The 10484-nt window shown below is 32.3% G+C and overlaps 1 protein-coding gene across 1 annotated transcript; it reads left to right on the top strand.

Annotated features, from left to right (window-relative positions):
* Nucleotides 1-2475: 2475 nt before the first annotated feature.
* LOC131068886 (probable pectate lyase 18) lies at nucleotides 2476-4805 on the top strand. The gene is made up of 5 exons (XM_058004159.2): nucleotides 2476-2745; nucleotides 3190-3820; nucleotides 3950-4053; nucleotides 4167-4305; nucleotides 4387-4805. Exons 1-5 carry the CDS (start codon nucleotides 2543-2545, stop codon nucleotides 4591-4593), a joined length of 1284 nt encoding a protein of 427 aa, XP_057860142.2. The 5' UTR covers nucleotides 2476-2542; the 3' UTR covers nucleotides 4594-4805.
* The last annotated feature ends 5679 nt before the right edge of the window (nucleotides 4806-10484 follow it).

Here is a 10484-nt window from a genome sequence, read left to right as displayed (position 1 = left end):
AATACTATTTTATATAAAAGATAATTTTTGTTTTTTTTTAAAGATAAATTTTTTAGATTTCTTCTACTTAAAAAGTTATTTTTTATTTTTAGTTATATGTTTTTATTTTTCAAAATTCAAATAGTATTATGAAATATAAAAATAATTAATGAATAATTGAAATGGTAATAATATCTATTAATTTTAAAAAATATTGTTGGTGTATGTGCAATCTAGACCCGTGCAGTTGAATTTTTGAATATTCTTTTGTTTCATTTATTACAATTAAATATACTTTGCAAAAATTATGTTTAAGAAATTGCATGATAAAATATGTTCTAGAAGACTTGTTCAAAAACTAAAGTTCATAAGTTAAATTTATGTTCATATCATCTTGGACATCTATTGTAAGAAATAAATTTAGCCAGCTCAAATTTGATGTTTTTTTTATTTTGAAGATTAATTAATTTTTAAGTTGAGAAACTTCAAAGATAACCGAGATTTCTATCTATTTTGCATATTTTCATTAATACATTAATTGCACTTATTTTGCGTATCACACTACCTCAACTTCATTTTTTTAAACTCCATCAATTTTCTAAATATCATATAATAATATTATTATATAAAAGGTTGGCATATTACAACGCTAAAATAATTATTGTCTCAAACCTTGACAAAAAAATTCTAAACTTAACATCTCACAAAGTCATATAAATGTACATATTCAAAAGAAACATATAGTTAGTCTTATTTTATTCAAGTCACCAAAAAATCTAGAATTAACATAGAAAAATTCAATAGTTCTAAATTTACTTCATGACTATTTATTTAACAATATTAAATAAAATTAGTCTAATCAAATAATTATATATTTTAGTAAAAGAAATAAAAAATAATAACTTTGAAATAACTATATAATGAAAAATGAGTAAATGATTTATTTGAAACGTTAAATGTTTTATTTCTTTTTGAAAAGTACATAATATTAATCTAATGTTTTTGGATATTTCATATGCATTTGATATATTTCATAAATAAATTAATAAGCTATTTATTAATATAACAATTATCATACTTTAAAAAAAGTAAAAGAAAAGAAAACATTAAAAAACATATATATAATATACGAATTCTTAGATTTAATGTATGAAATTTCATGGAATTTAAAAACTTATGGTTAAATAAATTAAATATTACGATTTTTTTTTAGCCTGCATTGGCAGTGGAGTTGGCTTGGGTTATGGGTTTGCTCCCCATTAGTCTCGGCTTTGACTTCGAGGCCTAGACTTACCTGATGCACTTGGCTTGCGGGAAGCTTGATACATCCTTAAGGGATTAGTCTCCTCTTAGCTCGCCCCTTCTTGAAACCCAACTTGACAATATGTAAGCCCAAAATAAGGTAGGTTGGGTAGTAGGTTGGATTGTGGGCATGCCCCTAGCATAAGAAATAAAAAAAATCAAAAGAATAAAATAAATATAAAATAATATATTTAAATTTTTTAGATTTAATTTGTTTTAATTTGATAGTAAAATAATTTCATACAATTTAACCTTAAATATCAAGTATATCATAATCAAGAATTTTTCATATTTTTCATATTACTAATATAGAAAAAATTAACTCAGATATCATAAGTATATTTGTAGCCATTAGGTTTCTACACTCCATGATAGTATGATGAATCCTAAATTATAATTTAAAATGTGGATGAGAAAATTGATACACAGAGTCGAATCGAAATGCTCAAATCATATTAAATATAAATGTATTTACATAATTTATGATATATTAGATTTATTATATTTTTATATTTCAATTTTAAAATTTCGTGCCAAAAATAAGGAAAAATATGGGAACCATGTGAATGAAAAAGGAGTCCTAAGTTTTGTCTACTCGTGAGAAATTTAGAACATGATGTGACAATGGGATTCGAAAGCTAGTCGGCAATCCCGTGGAAAATTGCGGAAACCCAACCACAAAGGTGAGAGCCGTACCATTTTTACCAATATATTCATTTATAATGTGAAACTGAAATCGGCCCATCTTCTAAATTAACAGGTGGATTCGATTCCCTTCGATTACGGGGACAAACTGACTTTCTCTCTACGTCGTTTTCAATTTTCTGTTGAAATTCTTAAACACATACGATACTATAAATCATGTATCATAACCAAGATTATAGATGCTACCTACACAACACATTCTTGAGATTCTCTATATCTATGATTTTTCGAGGAGATTTAGAGAAATATTAGTGCTTAAATTGTTTCTTCGTCGTCAGTTGAGCAGCCTGAACATGCCAAGAAACCTCTAAGAAACAAACCTCTTTATTTTAATTGTACGGGGATTGAGGTTCTTCTATCACATCATTACTTAACTATTTTTTATGATAGTGTTCAAGCGCTGAAGGATAGTCCTAGATTCCATTCATGTCAATTGCCACCCTAAACTGCATAACGTGCATCGAACCATATTGTCAACCGGTGGGGTCAACAATCCCCGTTTGCTACAAATTTTACAGAGGCTGATTTTCTATATAAGAGAGTTCAAAGACATAGAATGCCATCTAAGCATTGCAGGTTTCCTCTCATCAAAATGGCCACCATTCAAGCCTTGAAACCATTGCTTCTTTTACTTGCATTCGTTTTCTTCCAGTCTGTAATTGCGAGATCAGTTAAAACTTCGGCGAATATGACGAAGGCTGAAAAAGGTGCTACATATCATGTTGAGAAGCCAGAGCTTGTAGCTGAAATGGTACAAAGGTAAGCATGTCGCCTTTGAGATTATTTAGATATTTTGTAGCAATTGAATAATGTAGTATGGAAATGTAATTTAATGTCTTAACCGGTTCAGGACTATAATGCGAAATGTTAAATTGCAAATTTTATTAAACATGCTTCTATTTATTCTTATGTTGTTGCTCGGTGCTTTATTTGTTTACTGTATTTTCTATAGTATTATCCTTTTAATTGTAGTTGGTACCCAGCTTTTATAGACCAAATTTCTATTTCCCATATCATCAATACCATTGGATTGTTTATATTTGTCTTTATAGAGATAGATTCAATGTAAGAAAAATGCGTTGTAGAAAATATATTGTAAGTTAGTTTAAATTGAGAAAACAGCGAAGTTCTAGTATTATTGTATAGCTATTATATGTTGTAGGCATTCGAGATTATTTACGAATTTCAAGAACTACTGTGCAGAAGTTTAAACAGTTCGGAAAGAAAGCTGAGCTCGTGTGGAACGGGGAACCCCATAGACGACTGTTGGCGTTGCGATCCCAACTGGGTTAATAACCGAAAGAGACTGGCTGACTGTGCCATCGGATTTGGCAAAAACGCCATTGGAGGGAAGAATGGCAGATTTTATATAGTTACAGATCCTAATGACGATGACCCCGTCAATCCTCGACCCGGCACTCTGCGCCACGCTGTTATTCAATCCGAGCCTCTCTGGATTATTTTCCAAAGAGATATGGTTATTCAGCTCAAGGAGGAGCTTATCATGAACAGCTATAAGACTATTGATGGTAGAGGAGCCAACGTTCATATAGCAAATGGAGCTTGCATTACAATACAGTATGTGAACAACATCATCATTCATGGAGTTCATATCCACGACTGTAAACCTGCGGGAAATACAAATGTTAGGAGCTCCCCGACTCATTATGGGTATAGAACTAGGAGTGATGGAGATGGGATTTCCATCTTTGGATCAAGCGCAATTTGGGTAGATCACTGTTCGTTGTCAAGCTGCGCCGATGGACTGATCGACGCCATCATGGGTTCCACCGCTATCACCATTTCAAACAACTTTTTCACTCACCATGACAAGGTGCTCTACTGCTTATTTCCCGAAATTCAATTTTCTTTAAAACTGGTTTGACAATTGTATATTTAAGTATCTATTGAGTTGTCATTAAAAGCTATTTCTCAAGTTAAATATTTTAGTGGCTTTTTGCAGGTGATGCTCCTGGGACACAACGACGCCTATACCCAGGACGTCAAAATGCAAGTAACCATTGCATTCAACCACTTTGGAGAAGGGCTTGTTCAGCGTATGCCCAGGCATGAATAAAATTTTAGAACTTTGTATTCCTCGCACAATAACCAATACAACTTTGCTAAAGTTCATTTGTTTAATCTCCTTTTAAGTGTAAGAAATTAATGTTGTGATGCAGATGCCGACATGGATACTTCCACGTGGTGAACAATGATTACACCCACTGGGAAATGTACGCCATCGGTGGGAGTGCAAACCCCACCATTAACAGCCAAGGCAACAGATTCCTTGCCCCTGACAATCGATTCCTCAAGCAGGTAAAAGGCCATACAACTCATGTCTCATATATATTTAGTATTCAAGGGATGTAGAACAGTTATGGTATGGGTAATGCGCAGGTGACAAAGCACGAAGATTCAACACAAGGTAATTGGAGATCAGTGGGAGATCTGATGTTAAATGGGGCATTCTTCACAGCATCAGGTGCTGGAGCATCCTCAAACTATGCCAAAGCTTCGAGTATGGCGGCAAGGCCTTCGTCTATTGTGGGCTCTATCACTGCAACGTCAGGTGTTCTCACCTGCCGAAAAGGTTCCAGCTGTTAGACCAAAATATGTGCATTATAGACAAACTACTAAAAATCCTTCAGTTTTGTAACATGCCAAGCATGAGCACACTGAATGAGGCTTATTAGTTAGTGTAGTTTTGTTTGTCGAGACTCTCCATTCACCAATTAATTAACTGGAATATATCAGTAATCTTGTTCTCATATTTGAAGGGTAGTGGTGGAATGTCAAGTCAATATGGTTTTTTATTATCTTGATTGCCAATGAAAAGGATTTTAGGTGTCACACAAATCTGTATGGATAGAAAATAGTTGAATTTATGTTTAAACCGTTACTTCAAAAAGCTAATTTATGCGGATGCTTTTTGAAACCATTAACACGCCTGATATCATTCCATACGACACAACTAAATAAATTCACTTCCACGGGACCTATAATGACCTCTTGAGTTGATTGCTTTGATAATATTTTTATTTATTTACTAGTATTTATATCGAAAGCACGTGAAGGGTTGCATCAATAAAAAAAAGTATATAAAAGTTAATATGTTAAATAGTACAATTTTAATATGTGTATAGAAACTATATTAATTTAATTTATATTAATTTATAATATTTTATGTATAAATTTTTTTGTATACAATCTTAAAATACATGAAAAAATTGTTTACATAAATCTATTGATCATAAAAATATAAGAGCTATGAGAGTCAATTATTAGTTAATCTTGTTGTTGATGGTGAAGACTAAGTTTCCGATAATTGTGTACAATATTCTCTTGTACTTATCATTCACTCTATTCAGCTTTTTCATAAACAAAAGAAATGCTGAACAACGATTTAAAAAATATTCACAAAACAAGTCTAATTAATTGATACTGAAAAAGAAGCTCTCCAAGGTTTGAAATTTCCATATATAGCTCCAACAAAGTGTAGTAGCAAATAAAACCACTTTCACCAAGCTATGTCTATAAACCACAATCTCAACTCATTTACTATTATTGAATCTCTTAGTCATAAAATAATAAATAAGTTCACAAATGTCCACAACAAAAATATCTAGAACTCTTCAAAATAAATGTAGAAAATAAAACAAAACAAAAGATTTTTTGCTAATCATTTGATTGAAGAGGTTAAGGAAAGAACTCTATGATTTTTTGCTAATGTTTTTGAATTGAAATATTTATATAAATTTGAATTACTAAAATATATATTCTAAGTTGTTTTAAAATATCTATTTTTCACTATAACAACATCATAGATGGTAGAATCTCATACTCCCAATATCACAACTCCTACTCATGGTTCCCGCTTCTTTCTCATTAACAAAAAAATTCAAATCCTACTATCCTGCATGCTTGCTCTCCTCCCATCCTCGACTCGTTGGTTTCTCTAGGGTTAGCATGAAAATTGTTTCATCTATGTCACCTATTGAATCTTCTATTGTGTCATTAGTGGTCCAAGCTACCGTCTGCATTGGTGAGGTTCCAGCCTCTAGTCTTGCTACTTCCTCTACACATTTTCCTAATTGGTCTACAATCCCAACTAGTGCATTATCAATTCTCAGTGATAATACTTGTGGTGGGGCTATGATTCTTGGGTCAATGGTTTCCCTTAGTTCAAGGTCCATGTCCCTTGTCTCTCACCCCTCTTTTTAGAATCTGCTTTGAAGAGGACCTCATGGACCTACTTCTACTAAGGTTCAACTTCCTTGTAATTATGCGTCTAGATGTCCTTGACAATGGATTTTTTTTTCACACTCAAAGGTTTTGTTTGTAGATTCTATCACTTTTGGTCATCATTTATCAACCTTTACAAGTGGACATCTAAGCATTTGGTTCCTCTAGTCAAAGTAAATTTGGCGGTATATCCTTGTGCCTGGGGTTTTTTGTTGTTGGCTTTACTTCTATTGAAGATGGAGATGTTATTCTTCTTGTTGAAGATTGGATGTGAGCAATGCGTCCTCTCTCTCTCTCTTTGTCTATCTATCTTTGGTCTCCTTCCTTTAATCTTTTGAAGGAGTATACTAATTTTTTTCCTTTTTGGGTGATATTACCTCACCCCACCTTACATTTCTAGTGTAAATCTACTTTTGAGGTGATTGGGAATACTTTGGGTACGTTTATGAAAAATGGATGTTGCTACTTCCAACTTTTCACATACTTCATTTGCTAGGATTTTGGTTGATGTTAATTTGAAATCTCTTCCCAATGAGATTATTTATAGGGGATTGATCATCCTTGGATGTAGTTGATTGATTATGAGGGTATTTGTTTTTACTGCAAACATATCTTTGCTATGGGACATCTAGCCTCTAGTTGTTCTTGTGGCTCTTGCAAGTCCCCTTCCTCTTGGTAGAGTAACTCTCTTGCCTAACATTTTATTGTAATTCTAGATAAATCTAGTGATTTGGTGGCTTCTGAGCCTTCCTCTCCTACTTCGGTTCCCCCTTATTCTATCTTTACCCCTTCAGTTCATGTTGGTAATAAGGATTTTTCTATTGTTTCTCTAGTTGCTGATAGTCATGCTAAATCTGCTACTACTGATAAAGTTATTGTTTGTTAAGGTGTTGTTCTACCTCAATTTTTTTCTCCTATCATACTTTCTTCTATTAGAGTTATACCCTTAGTTGGGGCTTCTGAAGAGACTTATTTTTCTCCTTCGCTTGGGTTTTTGATTTTAGAAGACAACTCTGGTTGAATAGTAGTTCAAAGAAGGAAGAACTTAGATGTATACGTGCTTAAACTTGTTTCTATTGATGTTTCATCCTAACTTTGGTTATCTTGGGTACCTTTCCTATTTTTGTGACTACTAGTATATTTTATAGTTTCTATAGTGTGTTTGGTTATCTTGTAAATATTTTATTTCTAGCTTGCTCCCCAAGCCTTTTGGTTGCTTTTTCTCTTTATGTGCTAATATGTATGGGTTGGTGGGCCTTCCCATACTTTTCTTAATAAAAAAACATCATAATGATTTCTATTTTTATATATAAGATACTTAATATTATGTCATGACTTTTATCCTTTCGTAGGTTATCTTATAAATATAAATTTGGAATATTTTTGGACATGGCAAGCGAGGTGATTGTGATTAAATATATAGCCCAATGAGTAGTTTGGATTTAAAATTCATATTTTAATAAACCATTTAATTGTTCAAGTAACCTATTGATCATATCCCCTCTCCCATGAATCTAGATTCACCAAATTAAGACATCAAAGTCATGAAGTGACAAGTAATCACAACAAATATGTTAGCTATCAACATTAACACCAAAATCAAACCAAGTCTATTCATCAATTTGTCATACTTACAAGTAGATTAATGAAGTTACAAGGTGGTATATGATTGCCATCCTATCAAATGTTATTGAAATAATGAGAGATGTAGCAATATGAAGAAAAGTGAGATGCATAATATAGTTCACACTTTATTTATAAATGGATTTGTGTATATATAAAGTAAACAATAGATTTTTATTCAAGACTCTACATTTTACATAAACAAATTATACTATTTAAGTCATTAACCCACAAGTAAGATATTATTATATATGTATGTGCATTTAAAACCTACCATAAGATCCCTAAATAATAGCTATGATATTTACACTAAAATATTATACTCCAACAAATTCCTCATGTCAATCCTACAACTAATCCTCATGAGGAAAATTGAATATTGAAACTCTTGCTTCTCCCTCTCTGAAATGATTAGGATCAAATGAAATTTATCATTTCTTAATGAGTTCCAAGTGACTTACTATTGTGAGCTCCACTACCACTATTTCACTTTGTCATTGCATATGTAAGGACATGTTAGTCATTACAACATATTTAATATTAGAAATAGTAAAACCAACGATCTAATTAGAATAAACCAAGAGAGGCTTGAACCATTACGTGACTGCTACAAAGATTTTAAAAAATGAGAAAAACCATGGGACTCACAAGGAGTGAGAGCTCAAAACCCTAGCACTACCTGCCAAAAAGGAAAAAAACTAGTGCAAACCCAAACCTGGACATCACAAAACCCAAAGACAGACAAGACTAAGACTAATAGAACAAAAGCCACATAGACCCACCCCCATCAAAGGCACGAACTGATGGCCTACCTGGTGGGAGGCTTCTCAATCTTCTAGTCCTGGTTCTCATTTCCTTCACCTTATCAAAGAAGGAGAGTCATTTGTTAGATCTTTTTCTAGAAGAAATAGTAGGTGATTCTAGAGTCACTTTCACCCTAGACATCGACGCCTCCAAACTAGTAGTAGGGGAAGAATCCAAATGTCTCTTCTTCTGAGCCCGCCTTTTATCAATCTCCTCTTGGATGGCATGTAGAGTTGTTGAATTTCCTTTTAAAAATTTCATTAGTTTGGACAATCACATCCTCTAATTTTCCTTTAAGGAACAATTGGTTTCTCTAGATCTCTTAAGTAAAACCATTGATCACTGTGCAAACATTCCAAGTTTTGATAGATGACCACAAAATTTGTGTATATATCTTTCATTACTTTATCAAATTAAAATGAATTTTGCAATTGAACTTTTCATGTTTTGTAAACTTGGAGCTAAAATGGAATAGACCATATGGACCAAATAGTTTAATAATGTTTTCGAGTGCATTGTGGTTGAAGCCATGGTATTGGTGGGCATGAAATGTTTCGTCTTTGGGTTTTTCATGGCATAAGCAATGGCTCAAGATTATAGGGTTATCTAATTGTTAAAGTTTTCATCATTCTGAATTTGAAAAGATATGTGGATATTCAAGTTCAAGTATGGGAGGATTATTTTAATGATATTTCCCTAAATATTTGGTTTGGTGAATTTGTCATTATGCTTGAATTAAGCATTATCGAGCTATGAAGTTAGAATCATACATGATTTAGTTTGTAAAACTTATATATCTTTAAGGTAGAAGAACATACTAAATCCAATTGATAAAAAAAATGATTGTAAATTTTATTAACGTGACAATCCATCATACAGTGTTATCAACACCAAGGTCAAATTTGTAGAGATAAAAAGCAATTATGCGAATAGCACATATCTTTTTATCTGCATATCAAACTATAAAAGAATATACATTAAATGTACAGATATATTTAAATAGATTTTATATTGTTCAAATAAAATGTACACTGGCAATATCTTATATCACTGCTTAAACCAAGAAAATGAATATGAGTGCACATGCATGCTATGTGTTGCAGGTGGCCATCCAAGCTGGATTACATGGTCCTTTCTGGATTCTTAAGAAAAGCCTTAACGTTTATGCAGTTGAAACATGTATCGCTCCACGCCTGAAAACAAAATTTAACTCAAAGAGCGGCCATGAGTTTAGAAAATCATTTAAAGATCTAGGGTTTTCGGAGTGATAAGGAATGGAATATTTGATGGTTTATAAGCATTGCATAACTATGTCATGCTGTCAACGACGTCGATAAGAAAAATGGACAGAGTAATATATAAATTTCTTTACCATGAAACGAACCGAATCTGATCTCTCTATAACCTTTTCATCAAACAATTTACAACAAGGGAAAAGTAAATATAGAAATAACTGGTTTTTATATCTGCTCGAATTTGTGCTGGATACAAGATTTTGGCAACTCTTTAAATGAAAATATTGGACAAATGTAAGGAAATTTGAGCTAACAAATACGGTGTTTTTAAGTATAAATGTATATAGGATAGGTTTAAGGATGAATATATAGTTATGTATAAAAATGAGAGTAAAAGATGATAGACAAATATTGGGAAGGAGCCAAACTTGTCACGAAAGTGTGCAACATGTCATATGTAATTTCATGAATACATTCTCATATATGTGCCTAAAGTTTAATAGGATTTCGTATGGATATACTAATTTTACTATTTACATTTCTTTTCAACTTTGAAGTGCATGGGAGTCATAGCATTTGAAGGTCTTGAAT

This window comes from Cryptomeria japonica, chromosome 3, assembly GCF_030272615.1.
Source record: "Cryptomeria japonica chromosome 3, Sugi_1.0, whole genome shotgun sequence".
Taxonomy (NCBI): Eukaryota; Viridiplantae; Streptophyta; class Pinopsida; order Cupressales; family Cupressaceae; genus Cryptomeria; species Cryptomeria japonica.
The sequence above is the reverse complement of the archived record's forward strand: the minus strand, read 5'-3'. Positions and strand labels throughout refer to the sequence as shown.